At 37.6% G+C, this 17,294-nt stretch overlaps 1 protein-coding gene across 7 annotated transcripts in view; it reads right to left on the reverse strand.

Annotated features, from left to right (window-relative positions):
* The window catches only part of smoc1.L (SPARC related modular calcium binding 1 L homeolog), a 153,515-nt gene that overhangs the window by 46,415 nt on the left and 89,806 nt on the right, over positions 1 to 17,294 (reverse strand). For all 7 annotated transcript variants that reach the window (XM_018228560.2, XM_018228559.2, XM_018228557.2 and 4 more), the window contains 1 exon segment: positions 9,763 to 9,810. In XM_018228560.2, coding sequence (XP_018084049.1) covers positions 9,763 to 9,810 — 48 coding nt within the window.

A 17,294-nucleotide genomic window follows, 5' to 3' on the forward strand; every position in this document is an offset into this window, starting at 1 on the left:
TAAGAATACTGTAGGATTCCCCTTTTGTCAATATATTGCTCTTATCCCCTCTTGTTTTTCTTGTATATCACAGTCTTCAAAAAGTAAGGAATGGCAAGAAAGACCTTCAATTATCATCTGATATTTAGATGCCCATTTACTAAGGGTCGAAGTGAATTCAAAGTGAATTTTTGAATTCAAAAACGTTGAATTTCTAAGTAGTTTTTGGGTACTTCGACCATCGAATTCAATTCAAATTGAAAAAACTTTGAATATTCGACCTTTGGAAAATCGAAGTACTGTCTCTTTAAAAATCTTCGACACTTCGCCACCTTAAACCTGCCGAATTGCTATGTTAGCCTAAGTTTTTAGAAGTCAAAGTTTTTTTTTTTGAAAATCGTTCGATCGTTTGATTAAAGTGTTCGAATCGTTCGATCTGAATGATTTCTATGATCGATTGAACGATTTGAATTCGATCTAAAACAGCAAAATTCACTCAAAAAAAAAACCTTCAACTATCGAATTTCTACAATTCGATGGTCGAATTTCGAAGTTTTACCACTTAGAAATTCGACCCTTAGTAAATGTGCCCCCAAGTGTCTTAATTCAACACTTGGGGGCAGATTCACTAACTTCGAGTGAAGGATTCGAATGAAAAAAATTCGAATTTCGAAGTATTTTTTGGGTACTTCGACCATCGAATTGGTTAAATTCGTTCGAATTCGAACGAAATCGAACGAATCGAACGAAAAATCGTTCGACTATTCGACCATTCGATAGTCGAAGTACTTTCCCTTTAAAAAAAACTTCGACCCCCTACTTCGGCAGATAAAACCTACCGAAGTCAATGTTAGCCTATGGGGAAGGTCCCCATAGGCTTGCTAACCTTTTTTTGATCGAAGGATTTTCCTTCGATCGTTGGATTAAAATCCTTCGAATCGTTCGATTCGAAGGATTTAATCGTTCGATCGAACGAAAAATCGTTCGATCGATCGAACGAACGTTTAGCGCTAAATCCTTCGACTTCGATATTCGAAGTCGAAGGATTTCAATTCGAGGGTCGAATTTCGAAGTATTTTTAACTTCGAAATTCGACCCTTAATGAATCTGCCCCCAAGTGTTATCAGCATCACAGGCAAATGAGTTAAAATATTGTTATTAGTAGGCTCTTTAGTAAAAACACAAACAATACAGGACTATGAAGAATACATATTGTATATACATAACCACTCAAACAGCCATAAAGTCAACAAAAACAATACAAAACTAAACGTTTGCTATTAAAACAAAATCTCTACTCCCCAAAACGTTGCCCAAGAAGATCTTTTTGGCACAAATAAACTGAAAATGTGTGACAGGAAATTCTCTCACTCTCTCCTTCTGTCTCCCAGTGGTATATGGATTTCCTCTACTGTTATACCCCTGGTCACAGATAGAAAATTTTGTGGTTGACTTTTTTTTGTGTGCAAGATTTGGACAAATCATTAGTGCTTAACTAAACCCATAAAGCCATGCTACTTTAATGCACTGGACAAGCTTAGGGCTTATGTATGTGCAAACAAGTGAAGAGAACATGTTGTGATAGATAATTTGCACTACATTTGTTCCATACACCCCCCCCATGTGCACTTTGGTGAATACGCCAAAAATATATTAGAGGTAATATTAATATGAATCATTTGAGATTGAGTTCAGTTTGTATTACATCCTGATACTTTATAGAGCCATATCCAATGATTTACAGATTTGGTTGTTCTATTTAGCAGTCACGTGGCACAGGTCCTATGGATGGTATTATGTCAAAAACAGAGTCATAGGCTACAAGTGTCCTGTGAAGCTCAATGGAAATACATTTGCCCTTTGCAGAGAGGAAGAAGGCTCATGTAACAAAAAAAAACCTAACAATAAAAATAAGCAAAATATCCCTTCCAACAAACATTTCCAATACCCAATTCACATTTGCCCCATATGCCCGTTTGCACCTCAAATTAATCTCAGGATTTAAAACATTATAATAATTTCTCTTTTAATGTACTACATCTGTATCCAGGCAAAAAACATGATACGTTCTGGAGCCGAGAACCTACACAAAATATATAAAAATGTTATGACTTTCCTCGAGACGGTTTTCATTAATACATATGGTGTGCTCATTTTGTATATTAGCTTCACTGCCATTGCCCTGCTATTCAAACCCCAGAGAGATGTTTGCTTATTGTTTCATATTAAATATGGATAGTGGGGATCAGAATTCCTGGCACGACAAAGCCATTCTTTGTATCTTTGTTCTCTTGAACAGAATAAGCTTTACATTATTTGACTTGTACAATCATACTTTTATTTTCCATATTTCCAAGATGCTGGCAGTTCTGATTGTTTTCCTAAGCATAACCATACACATATAAAGCCATGGAATCTATACATATATATTCACAAAGCACTCGGCGAAGTTCAAAACCATCACCCGCAACATGTCAAACTTTTCCATAAGTGTTATTTCTACATAAAATATGATTTAATAAACTTACAGGCACATCAGCTCGGCTCAGGGATTTCAAACCTGAAGTCTTCCAGCTGTTCTGAGTATGATGGGGATTGAAGTTTAGAATAGCCAGCTTGTGAAACCTTGGGAAAATGTGATTTTTACATTAGGGGTCATTTATTAAGACCTAAGCAGAAATGCAAGAGTGCTAAGGGTGCAAGAAGCCAGGTCCCCGGTGTTGCTGTAATCTGTACTGGATCACAAAATCGGGTGCGAGGTACAGAGAACACCATTGCCGGACCTGTCATGCCCTAACCCCTGACAGAGGTCTGGGGCTAAATACAGGATCCCATTGAATCCTGATTCTGCTGCCACTCCCTAACTTGCATGACATGCAAGTAGGGGGACAGAAGGGGTGTGGAATAGGGGGTGACTACGATCCTTCTTGCCAGCCTCTCATGAATACATTGCTGTCAAATATAGTCAAAGCTGTATTCATGGGGGCAGCCATACCTCTCTGCATATGTTTATCAGAAGGCATCCTTGTGGCAGGGAATGTGTAGTGTTCTTATATCTTAGCAGCTTTAAGTGAAAATGGCTTTGCTAGCATTAAATGCAGTCATTAGTCAGCATATCTTTCAGATACAGGTATGGAATCCATTATCTAGAAAGCTCCGAATTACTGAAAGTCCATCTCCCATAGACTAAATTTTATTCAAATAACTTTTTTCTCTGTAATAATAAAACAGTAGCTTGTACTTGATCCAAACTGAGATATAATTCATCCTTATTGGAAACAAAACCTGCCTATTGGGTTTATTTCATGTTTACATGATTTTATACTAGACTTAAGGTATGAAGATCCAAATCACGGAAAGATCCATTATCCGGTAAACCTGATTCTGGATAACGGGTCCCATACCTGTATTCTAAATTCAATACCACTTGGAGATGTGACTTATTTGAAACAATTATTCTGCCACAAATAAGCAATTCATACTGATTTGCATTCTAACCGAACTGCGATATAAGATCTACAAAAGAAGTAATTTTAATGGCTATTATATTTCAAAAGAAATTTAAGTGAAGTGTATAAATTCCTGCGCACTATTGAGTTGTGCTTAACAAATGAAAAAAAAAATGGAATAAAATGTGGGGGATTCTCATGCAGACATTTCTGAAGACTAGAAATATATACTCTTTCGTTTTCACAAAGTTATTTTGCTACAAATTACTGTGAATAACCCTAATAGTATCATTTTAGGTAAACGCAAAAATATGTTTTAAGATATTTAATTCACTTAACTGTAGATGCTTTAATGGGTTTAGATTATTTCTGAGAATAAACTAAATGAGAAGCTGCAGTAATGGTGGCTTTCTCAATAGTGCATTGTACTGCAATTATATACTTCAAAGCTTGCAGATTGCACAGATGTGGCATTAGAGAGCAATAGAGAAGTGATAGAGCGGAAGCTTAGTGAGAAATACAAGATCTCTTCTTTTTTTTTAAGCCCACTTTGCAGGTGCATCTATGTAAGAACAAGAACAAGACTCGCATAGAACTAGAAGGGCAATACACTGAATGTGCTAATTGTCACAGCAATTCTTCTCTCTGCTCTGTGATTAAAAGGCAGTCTATGGAGACGACGGGAAGGCCTCTCGACCCCTAACAGCCCTACTGAAAGCCTCTTATGTTTGCCTTTTTGAGTCCTGATTGACAAATTCACTGCATGGCGGAGAAAACTGCTGCCAGAAGTACAATGTTCATTGGCTATGCTTATTCTTGCATGGGACCTTTGAGGAGTAAAAGAGAAGCGCACTCGTCAAAGACGAGTGAGAAAGACAGGAGTTTGGTGAGTCAACTTCAGAAGAAATAATTGTTTAGAGTGTACAATAAAGTGTATTATGAGAGGGCACAATGAACTTTCACCGTGCATCTTGAATAGTGAGATGTCAAAGTCCTAATGTACTGTGTATTAATGGCATCACTCTTGGTCACAACCCCGTTTCATTTGAATTAATTATTTTAATGGACACCAAACAATAAGAGTGGGAGACAAAGGACAATGTAACATCTATGTATTGGGCAAACATTTAAATTCAGCCATTTTGCCTTTTTTTTTTTTATTGGAGTGCTGTGAAAAATGTATAATAATGCAGCGGAATGCTTAATGAATCAGATGAAAGTGAGTGTAGGCATGACTTTGACATAGTTGTCCAGTTTGAATATACTGCAATATATATCTCTATATATAAATATATATCTCTATATATATATATATATATATATATATATATATATATATATATATATATATATATATATATATATATATATATATATATATATATATTAAAGTAGAATTCTTAATGAATCAGATGAGTGTAGGACTGGTCAGACCAGGTATGACTTTGACATAGTTGGCCATCTTAAATATACTATATCTATATCTATATATATCTCTATATCTCTCTCTCTCTCTCTCTCTCTCTCTCTCTCTCTCTCTCTCTCTCTCTCTCTCTCTCTCTCTCTCTCTCTCTCTCTCTCTCTCTCTCTCTCTCTCTCTCTCTCTCTCTCTATATATATATATATATATAGGCATTTTTTTAGTAGCTTGATGCTTAATGCACTAATTTTATCATCACAGCTCCATTATAAGGCGTGCTTTTGGTTTATTTTCTTTAAAACCCCATGCTCCCCCTGTTTTTTTTTAAACATGGTATATGCACATAGGCACAAAGAAATGCGCTGCTAATTCAAAGAACAACAATAATGTATTTAATATTATTTTAATGCCTTTTATTGGTAGTAGGTCAAGCAAAATATCCCCATAAGTATTCTCCCTCCTGGTTGATCACATGGGGTTATTTAGAAAGCAGCTATTACTACCTCATCACAACACTTTAGACTGTATCAGCAGTGAGTTTACATATGTAACTCATCAAGGTTTGCGCATTGCTGGTGACAGTGCATGTCTAGCAGCCAACTGGTTGAGCAGTCTGTGATATAGAAATAAAACTGCTTGAGTCAGGCATAAAACATTCATCAGTATGTAGCAGTCAGGAAAGTGCAGTTAGAAATTTATATGCTGAAATTGCTATCACACCCACAAATCCTTGCACATATAGTATATATTTCTGCAAAGCAACTTTACTATAATCTGTGTACATTTTAGCCTTGACGTGCTCAAGTGGATAAAATGGCAACCAACATACTCACATTACAGTAACTGTTCCAGAGGGGCCATCAAGTGTGTATAAACCAGCGCTTAGAAAGAATACATTGATTCAATATATTTAATAAATTATTTAGAGAAAGCTTTCCATCTTGCAGGTTAATTATTCTTACTTAAATTTCCATAAGCACATTGTACAATTAGTGCCAAATGAAAGAAAATTCAAGGTAACAAGATATGGAGAAGGTGCTTACACTGAGCTTTCTCGGGCTCGCTGCCTCGTAAGTAAGCCAGCAAATACACCAGTGATAAATCACAAAGTCCCAATTTAGTGTAATTTACTGGGATCCCATTTTCTCCCGTTTAACTTTTTTTTTTATAATACATAATCTGGCTTTCTACAAATCACCAGCAGGTTAGGGTCTCTGTATGACACTGCTGTTATTAAGTGTGTCCACTGCATGGATTTAGCATGATTAATCACAAGCTGTCATTCTTTCCCCATAACAGGAACACCTCCAGCGTTTTCACACTATTTCAACTATGAAGTAAATGATGAGGTCTTACATTTGGCACTGATACCTGGCAGGCCCTCCAAAAAAAGTATACAAGCTAAGAAGGTATTCTAAAAATAAACTTTGTGGGATTATGCAGATCATAAAGAAAGAGTTATTATTTCTATATGCAGCTTGAATGCTACCAGTTTAAGACGAGTTGTGGAGATATTCTAAGTAAAATGTGTCATCAATTTCTTGGCTGCTATTCTAACCCCCTGCTTGCAGGGCTCTGCTACCAAAGATTACAACCATTCTTCTTGTAGACCTCACAATTTGCAAGCACCAGGGCCATTTTTAAGATGTTCTGGGGCCCTCTATCAACGGTGTTTGCTTTACTTGTTCAGAGTCATAAAATCTCTGCAGGCAGTATCAAAAATATATATTCACTGACCCCACTGACCAATGGTAGTTAAACACCGTGAAAACTAAGGTTCAAGTTTAGTTGACTGAATCGTAAGAATTCTTCTGAATCTACACCTTTTGTTAAGAAAAACAAATTGGCTTTTTATAATGAAAATGATGTGAGCATCATAAGCCAAAGTTACAATTTTGTGCCATTTTCTGTTTTGAATGATCTGGGATCACAATGGGATTTAACTACATACACTTAGGGGCAAATTCATCAAGGGTCGAATATCGAGGGTTAATTAACCCTCGATATTCGACTGGGGAATGAAAAGCCTTCGACTTCGAACATCGAAGTCGAAGGATTTTGCGCAAATACTTCGATCAAACGATCGAAGGAATAATCGTTCAATCGAACGATTAAATCCTTCGAATTGAATGATTAAATCCTTCGAATCGAACGATTAAATCCTTCGAATCGAACGATTCAAAGGATTTTAATCCAACGATCGAAGGATTATCCTTCGACCAAAAAAAGTTAGACAAGCCTATGAGGACCTTCCCCATAGGCTAACATTGAGCTCGGTAGCTTTTAGGTGGGCGAACTAGGGGGTCAAAGTTTTTCTTAAAGAGACAGTACTTCGACTATCGAATGGTCGAATAGTCGAACGATTTTTAGTTAGAATCCTTCGATTCGAAGTCGAAGTCGTAGTCGAAGGTCGAAGTAGCCCATTTGATGGTCGAAGTAGCCAAAAAAACACTTCGAAATTCGAAGTTTTTCTTCTTCTATTCCTTCACTCTAACTTAGTTAATCCATGAGCGATAGTGAGTGATGCGAAAGGTATCAAAGTTGCGCTAGCGTTAATTCGTCAAGCAAAGCGAAGTTACACTAGCGATGCCTAATTTGCATATGGTGCCAAGTTAAAGTACAATTGACGTATTGTATATGCAGCATAAACTACATTACACAACACAAACCTGGGAAACATTCATATTATAAAATAGAGTTGTTATATTGCCCTACACATGTGCCAACTGTATAGTTTAGATGCCATATGTTAGGAAATGTAGGGGGGAATGAGGGTACCCCAAAAAAGAATTTACGTTCTTTTTCAGCCTACCACCCTTAAAAAAGTAAAAGACGCCAGCATTTTTTGGGACTTAGAAAAAAATGCAACTTTTTTTGGAGCAAGTCCTATCTACTCTATTGCACTTCGCCTGGTCTGTGGTGGTGAAGGCAAGTCTTGGGCAAGAGGTAATGTTCAGTAAAATCCGCAAGTTAGTGAATTAGCGTAATTACGTCCCTTTGCCAGAGCGCAACCTCATCTGGCATTAGGGTGCGAAGTACCGATAGAGTCAGTCTACTTCGTTAGAGAATTTACGCCAGCAACCGTTAGTAGATTATAGTAAATTATACTCCCTGTTAAGCATATAATAACTTATAAAATAATTCTCTTAAGATTCAAAGCCTGTTGCTCTACCACACCCCACTACATCTCCATACGTGTCCATATGTTCCTAATCATCTCCTCCATCTCTCTCAAGTTTAACCACTTTCTCATAATACCCATATGTACTGCCATCTTGGTCCTCCATATGATTAGAATTAAATCCATGAATTCTATCATAAGAAACTCTCTCCTAAACTCATCATACATACTGTATCTGCTGGGGCACTGATAGAGTATCTGATTCAGTTATGGAACTTATGGGCCAATGCACGATTACAAAGCATTACAAACCACACCGAAAGTAAAGAATATTGCTCTTTTTGGGAAACAAAAACAATACATTTGATACATACAAATTTCATTTCTTCCCCATGTTCATTCTACAGCAAAAAGACTGTAGAAAACCATTATATTTACTTGACTGTTGTTTTTGTTGTATGTTTTAACATATCTTGATGTTGGACTGCTGTGTTTTGTAAGGAAAGAGACATAGGTGGCAGTGATTAAAGGAAATTAATATTCAACATATTTTACATTCATACAGAAAAAATTGACATAAAAAAATTTTTTTTTATATGCCTAAAACCTGTTACTCAGCAATATGCAGTGTTTCTCAGCACAAATAAAAACATTTATTATTGATGATAGTGCCCCTTTAACATTTGTATACAAATAATGAGCTGTAGACAAAACAGTGTATATTAAAATTATTACATGAAGCAAATTAAAAATGAAATGTAGCAGAACACAAAAAAATGTAAACCAACACTGAACCAAGCTAAGAGCCTTTCTGAATTGTTAAAGGCACTTCTTCATATAGTGTTAAGTATTTCTGTACTGGTGGATGGTCCAGTAACGAATTTAAGATAATCTACTCACCCCATGTGATAATGCGGACTTTATTCATCACTGCTTAAGTCGGAATGTTCATAATGGTCTGATGTCAGGAGTAATTTGCATACTAAAGTTGGAAACCATGAACCAGCGACATGCAAACAATATACTACTTTGTGTGACCTTTTGCTAATTTTTCTCTTTTGACCTCCTTTTCCATTCCACCTGGTGTCTCCTTTTCGCTACCCTATTTACTGTCTCCATTAATTCTCTCATTAACTAATGCCTTTTACCTTATATTTCATAAAATACTTCTTTGGCTCTTTCATTTTCAACCCTGTTTGCCAGTTTGTTACCATTTTTTCTGTTGACTTATTCTCGTCTTGCTTTCACTAGTCTCACTCTTTTCAGTTTTCAACTGAAGGAAAAAGGAATGATAATAATCATGTACCAGAGCAATACTATTATCCTAAGACTACCTACTAATACCTAAATAAACATCTAAATGTACATATTTTGTGCTCTCACCAGGAAGGCTAAATATATAATTGCTATTGTCTAATATTGTTCATGGGAGATCCATAAAATAAACAACTGAATTAATGTTCTAAATGCCCCATTTGATAATGATTCTGACACTGTATGTGGCATGAGAGCATATTTTAGACTGTGTTTACCTCTTAGATTGACTGACAAATAGGGCTATTAAAATTATTCATAAAGATGCGGCAGACTTTGTCCTGGCATCCAAGACCCATGGCTTACAGTTATAGTGAGTATACTTGAAATTATTTGCTTCATTGTTATGGGTTTATTTTTGCTTTTGATTTCTGTTCTGTAATTTACTTCAGCATCCTATGAGACACCAGGCAATTTCTTTTTGGAAACATCAGTATTACTCGATTAATTTTTGTATCAAATCACAGAACTGCACTCACCTCTCCTGCCGGAATTGCCCTGACTTGAGGGCTTCTCAGTTACAGAACCTTCAAAGAAAAAAAAAGGGGGAGATGTAAAATATTCCCAGTGTTCAATTTTGTTTCGCAGCTCAATTTAACACCACACTGGCCACTGCAAGTAATCAACAACATAATGAATTACAGGCCTCCCTGCTAGTAAAGGTATTTGTTACCTATGATGACTAGTCACAGCCTAACCTGGTCTTGTACCACTCAGCAGCCAATAACAGGCTTGATGTCAGTGTTCTAATTACCCTGATTGGTTGCATTTGGTTACTGAACCAATGCAAATGATTGTCCTTACCAAATAACCACTAGGGTATTTTAGTTCATTCCAGTCATTAGACTTTTAACTATTGCTATATTCCCCAACAGAATAATGAATTTTAGGAACTCAGACATATGTTACCATTGATTACCTTGTAACTAAATGGTACCTATTCCAATCCTACATAACTCCTAGCAAAGTAAGCTTCCAGGATGCCTTGTCATACGAATAGGTATAATAACCAGCTGATTAGTCATTCTAGGACATATGTTTGGGCTAGTAACATTAAGATGATCTTGTATTAAGATATTTGTTCATGACAGTGTGCTATAATGCAAAGGATTATATCCCCCTCCAGCTTGGCATACAAGAAAAAATAAGCTAGTTCCAAATCAGGAACTTTATGCTCCTACTCTCTAGATCAATTTTTGAGCGAGAAAAGACAAGAAAACACATGAATTCAGGAAACAAGAGCCAACAGTAAGATAAAAAAAAAAACGTAGGATATGAAGAAAAAAATCAAACCAAATATGAACTTTTATAATCTGCTATTATTTGAGTCTTTCAGCCCCTCAAATCCCTGCATGGCAGCCCTCAATGCAAAATAAATAAATGTAATATATAAATATATATATTTGTGTGTCTTCTTGGGAAAAGTCCTCTTGCTGGGACCAAAACTTTGATAACCACCAATAAATAACTTATTTACAAGTCCCATGAGTGCTCCAAGTTTTCTTATATGGATACACATTTCACTGGATGCACTTGGGCTATTGATTTTTGTTTGGGAATTCATTACTACTACACCAGCTATATTGTTTAATATACACTTATAATGTCACATACTGTATAATATATATTTAAAGACCCTTGAATTTTTTTGAGTTAAAGTTAACCATGTTCAAGCTCTTGCAGGGTTCGGTTTTGGGGACAAATTTAGAAGCTGGGTGCAACTGTTGTATTCCTGCCCATTGCCAAAAGTATGCATGAATAGCTTAATCTCTGAACCCTTGCCACTGGACAGGGGTACCAGACAGGGCTGAAAATGTGCCAAAGGAATGGACGGCACTCCACGCTGCGGACCGAGCACCCCTGAAGAGGAACAGAAGCTGCTATAGGAGGGGAGGCTGAGCGGTCTCCTAGGAGAGATAGAGGTACCAGACAGGGCTGCCCTCTGTTCCCTGCACTACTCTTGTCATAGAGGTACTAGCCATCATAGTCAGGGCCAATAAAAAGATAGAGGGTTGTAAATATGGAGACATGGAGGAAAATATAGCGTTATATGCCGATGATGTGATGATATTTCTGGCAGACCCGACAGACTCCCTAGACAGACTCCTCCAAATGGCAAATCTGTTCGGGAAATTCTCTGGGTTGCTTATAAATTGGGAAAAATCCCATATATTTCTTCTGGATGATGAAGCCCCAAATTACCAATTACCCTGCCAACCTCTGCAATGGGTTACCCGTTTCCAACACTTAGGTATTTCCTTTGCTAAAATCTTTAGACACTATCTGCAAGACAAATTGAACCCTATGCTAAAATAGCCAGCCAGATGAAGGCATGGAGCTCACTCCCGTTAACACCACCGGGTAGAGTTGCATCAGTAAAATGATTTTCCTGCCGCAACTATTGTATATATTTGCCAGTCTACATACCAAAAAAGGTGTTTACCCAACTAGACTCAGACATCAAGACATTTGTTTGGGCAGGGAAGGGTAGCAGGCTTGCATATTTAGTCCTGCAACTCCCAAGTCTGCAGGGTGGGGTGGCCCTCCCAGACTAGAGATCCTACTACCTAGCATCTCAACTGCAACATCTGCTACCATGGACTATACAGGACAAAACCGATGCCTCCTACACTACACTTAGCTCATGCTGGGGTAATGAAGCAGTGCCACCATTGCATGCCCACTCCCTATTATAGGAACCCTTTTTCGAATATGGGAGACAGCACTAACACTTACCCAATATCAAAGGGTTTTCCAAGCATATAAATGTATAGCACTTAAGTGGCTTTCAGGAGACCCCCCTACAGTGCAAATGTGGAAATTACTGTTCCAAGCACATAAATATATAGCACTGAAGTGGCTTTCAGGTGACCCCCCCTACAGTGCAAATGTGGAAATTACTTATGCAAGAACACCTCACGCTGGCTCAATTAGTGTTTATACAAAGGAACGCACAAAACAAATTTAATCTGGTGTGGCAAGGCTGGGCGGATGCTTTAAAGTGAGAAGTTGTCCCTTCCTGAGAAACATTGACAATATACAACCTGTTGCACCGGCTTGTATGTGTAACACTGTGAAAGACTGCACTGTGGACAAAAAAGATATTGTGAACTGTATCTTCACCAACCATTGTTTTAATTTTCTTTTTAGTTTTGTATTTTGATTATGTTTTTCTTTTCTCTTTTTATTTTGTTATCTGGTTGTAAAAAAACAATAAAAAAGGATTATAACAAAAAAAAGTTAATCGTGTTCTTGTATCACTGTTTACATGATAGTGGGCTAACTGAGCTACAGCATCTTCCGCAGGCATGCAGAGATTGTTAAAGAGTTCCTAATCATCCTACGTTCACCTTTGCATAAAATGTGGTTTCAGAAGCTTTGGGTGGGTATAAATAATCATCTTTTAATGGACATTTAATTGCTGTGTTAGTGACATTATGAATTCAGTTTGAATGGACTTTATGGAAAGTGTTTACATCTTTAACTGCCTCCAGGACTATTTCAGGAGCATAACAGACTTTCCATATTGCTTTTGACATTTCTAGAAAGTCACCTGATGAAACAAGACAATGAAAGAACTCTGGACACTTCACTTAAGAAAAAACATGTATAATGCATACTGGATGTGGCCAAGATCCTGCTTGTCTTATTGTAAATGGAAGGAGATGCTCTTCCCCAGAGCTTGCCTTTTTGGGTAGTGATATGCTAGTGATTTACTGGCATAAGGACTAATGATTTTAGGGAACTAATTCTTTACATTCTCTTATTCGTGAACAAAGTGGGGAAACAAACATTTATTTTATAACGAGCACAGTGTTATTGTGTTATGGAGGTGTTTCAGTAACTGTGATACTAAACAGAATAATGCAGGGCCAAGTCCATGGTGTGCAGGGCTTCCAGTAAAGCTTGTAACAATGTAGTGGTGCCAGCCAAAATGAATCTTAGTTCTCAGTGAGCCCTAGTGCCCGCGGTAAACTGCTTATGGTATCCCCAACTGTATGTGCCCAGCAACCAAGCACTTTGGCAAGCTAGCTGCTTCGTGAAAACAATTAACCTGCTTAAAGTACCAAACAGAGTTGTTTATACACAGCCAGAAGCTTTCCTGTCTAGGCGGCAGAGCAATTCTTTATTTCCATTGCTTTAAATGTGGATCTGTGGCTCTCAGACACAACTCAGGGTTGTCAAGGTATTTTTTATACAGTTAGCTAAAGAGGTATTGAAGTGAGGTTGTATATGATTATCAAGGTGATCAGATTGGGAAAGTAAACAAATCCACTCCATGCTTCACTCAGCATGTCCTCTGCCATCCCATGGTCCCTTCTACTGTCTCTATCCCATTAGGTTGAGCCTTCTGCCCCCCATTTTACCATCTGCTATCCTTATAGACAATGACTGCCAGTCCCAACAATTGTACTGGTACACCACCACTGGTACAAGCTGCTGCTTTGTAGACAAGTGATATTGGGATGATGATGATGTTGAAACCCAATGCTTGATGAGTTCAGAGGGACACATTGCAAAAGTCGTAAAGAAGAAATACTAGCATTTCTTGCAAATGTTAATGCACAGTTATATTTATTTTCACAAACTTTAAAACACAGGAAGAAAGAAAAGAGTAATTGTGGCATGTGCACATTTTGAACCCCCCAGTTAGTATTTAATAACAGCCTCTTTGGCACAGGTCGCAGCTTATAAACACCTTTTGTGAGTCATTTAGATCCTGTTGTAGGGAATTTTTATTCTTGCAAATTACTTCTATGTTTAAAATTTACCTACAGATTTTTAATGGGGACCGTGAGGGCTATTCCAAAACCTGCAACTACCTTTTCTAAGAAGCTCATGGTGGCTTATGGTTTAGATTCACTGTTTTGTTGAAAGATCCATTCCCTTTTCAGCTCCAGCTTCTTGACTTAATGTTTCATATTGGCATCAAGAACTTGAAGATATTAAGTGGAATACATTGTTCCCTCTATATGTACAATGTTTCCTGTGCCACCGGCTGCCACACAACCACGAAGCATAATGGATTCACCACCCATGTTTAACAGTTGCAAGGTTTTGCTTCATAGTTTTCTTCTCCAAACAAACCTGTGTTTATTCTGCCCAAAGAATTTACTCTTTATCAGACATTGATACCATATTTAATATCTGATGTTTGTGATGAGATTGCAGGTAAGGTTTCTGCCTGATGACTTCCATGAAGATCATGTTTGTGCAAGCAATGTTGTCCCGTGGAACAGTGCAGCTCCACTCCTGTGTCACTCAATTCTCAGTGCAGGTCCTGAGAATTAAAATAGGCCCTGGCATTTCAGGTACACAGAGGCCCAATCAGCCCCCACCAGCCCACTAAATAGTGACTTTCTATGGCACCTTATAGCAGCACCTCTGGCATTTGCCAGAACCCACAGATTGCCAGTCCGGGCCTGCTTTGCAGTCATATGAGGGTTTGCTTTTGCCATTATGGGCAGAAACTGCCAGTTCTCTCTGAAAGTTTCTTGTTCTTCCAGATCTTGCCTTGACTTCCACAGATCATTGTAGTTCCAAGCTGGAAGGCTTTTGCAATCATTTTATGGCCTTCTCCTGCTTCAGACATCAGTTAGCTTAATTTTCAGATACTCACTCAATTGCTCACAGGAGCCCATTGTTGTTGAGTGACAGGCCAAACAATGGTTATGACTGGCCAAGTGGAAAGGGGTTCAAACGATTTAACATGCCACAATTACTATTTTCTGTGTTCCTATATTTTAATGTTTATGAAATTTCTACATACAAAATTAAACAAGAAACAGGGGTGCCAAAATGTTTACATTTAGCTTTATATCTAACAACCCCCTGCAATTTGGCTATGTTTGTTACATTAGTTTGCATCCTTACTGATGATTTGCTCTGTGAGTAGTTTGCAGTAGTTGCTGTTTCTGTAAGACAAAGATAGTGAAGGGATGGTTGTTTTTTCAGTGTCTTGCTATTCACATGGTTGTTTCAGTATGGGTGTGGTGGTTTAGCTGGACCTTTATCTGTAAGTGATTGTGCTTGTGTTGGCTAGAGGCAGAGGAATACAAGGACAAATCAACTTAGTTCGGATTTATTTAGAGCTTAGAAAGAAATACCAGAGCACATGTGACAGGAAAAAGAAGCAGAAGCAGGGTCATAATTCTATGATTCTCGGAAAACTTCTGTCCTTCCTTTATGCTTCCTATTTTGCACCTGCAAAGCCAGCATGAGAGAACTCAATGGAACTGCACTTTTGCTATTATTCTTATAAAACGTGACAGGGCTCTTCAGCCGCCAGCTACCCAAATACCCTGTAGGTCAGCTGGTTCGTCAAATGGGGGCTCAGCTAGACTATTTGTACCAGAATGATCAGTTCAGCATTCCATAGATAATTGAAGATTCTGTTTCAGGACCCAGCTGGCCTGCAATGTCCTTGGGTACTGTCTTCTCTACCTTTGAGAGCATAATACACCCTAACCATGAATCCTCTTTAGTATAGGCAAAAACCATATCCCTAATATAATTATATTAAGTATAATGTACAAGCCAACTGCTTATTGCAGGACAAAAGTCAGTTTTCTGTGCACAGCAGTAGGCTGGATACATTTAATGCATTTGACTAGGAACTACCAAATCACTTTCCTTGTTAGAGTATTCTGTACGGCTGTAATAATAAAATAACCATATTTGCTATAAAATGTGCGTAGTGCAGTACATACCCTTTTACTAGAGGTTAGTATCCCCTCTTGCTCATGGGGCGGAAATGTGCCATGTTTATTACTCCAAGCGGCAATACATAGAGATAACCAGTAGGTGGAACTCCTGTTGCACTACAATGCTCCCACTATGATCCCACTAACTAAGAGAAATTGTCAGCTGGTCCATTAGCTACTTTGCTGCAGTGTTGAACTCACTATAGCTCTAGAATAATAAATAGGATATACAATGAAAGAAAATTCTGCAATCAATTATGCAATCGTGCTGTATGCTACACATACAGCACAGGGCATGGGCACATATATGGCAAGAATTAATTTCGGTATCACCTGCAAATATACAATTTTCTTTGCACCTTAAGTGCCTACCCTGACAATTGTCTACTGTTGTGTGGACAGACATGTCTCCCAGGCCTTAATCTTTCTACCACGTAGGTAAAACGTTGCAGAAGGTGAACAAACCTTTTAAACGTGTACAATTAATTTTGATAAGAAAGAGGACAATCGGAGTAATTTTGAATTGCCCAAAACATACAGCTAATATAAGGGCTAATACCACTTTTGGAGCTCAGGGCTGTTAATCCTACCTTCCCAAGTAATATGAACACCAAAAAGCTCAGAGAAGACATGGCCATTCCAACTCACCTATAACAAATCCATCAACATTTACTGTACTGGATCTGGATCTGGACTGAACTGGATCCTAACTTGAATCTGTTAAAGTCACATGATATTAAGGGTCTAGATTCTACTGAGAATTACGTATTTGGTCAGACCTGAGCAAATCCTGAGCTGAATCCTGAACTGAGTGGTTTCCTAGCATGTATAAACATTTGAAAGACATAGTAATAATTCTAAGCAATTTTCCAATTTCCATTATTGTATTTTAATGACTTTAAACTTGTATTTTTTAAATGTATTTGCAACTGAAAGCGGAATATTCCAGGACTGCTTTGTGTCATAGTAAGATATATTAGGATTTTGAAAATTCGGAGCTTAAACTCTTGAAATTAAAATTAATTTATATGGACACAAATTACATATCTTTATGTGCCACAAAACCTACATAACTAGAGTCTTTGAGCCCTTTTATTAATTGTTGCATGTATATGTTTATGTGCTTCGACCTGCTTCTGGCCGAGTTGGAACTGACAATTTATAAGGCCCGAAAATATTCAAAGTTGGAGAAGCATCAATATAGTATAATACTATAATAAATTTCCAGTCAACCAGTAAACATTGAGAGTTATTATTATTATCTGTCTTTCCAACAGACGTCTCATTTTGTAGTATGGCACATACTG

This window comes from Xenopus laevis, chromosome 8L (genome assembly GCF_017654675.1).
Source record: "Xenopus laevis strain J_2021 chromosome 8L, Xenopus_laevis_v10.1, whole genome shotgun sequence".
Lineage (NCBI taxonomy): Eukaryota > Metazoa > Chordata > Amphibia > Anura > Pipidae > Xenopus > Xenopus laevis.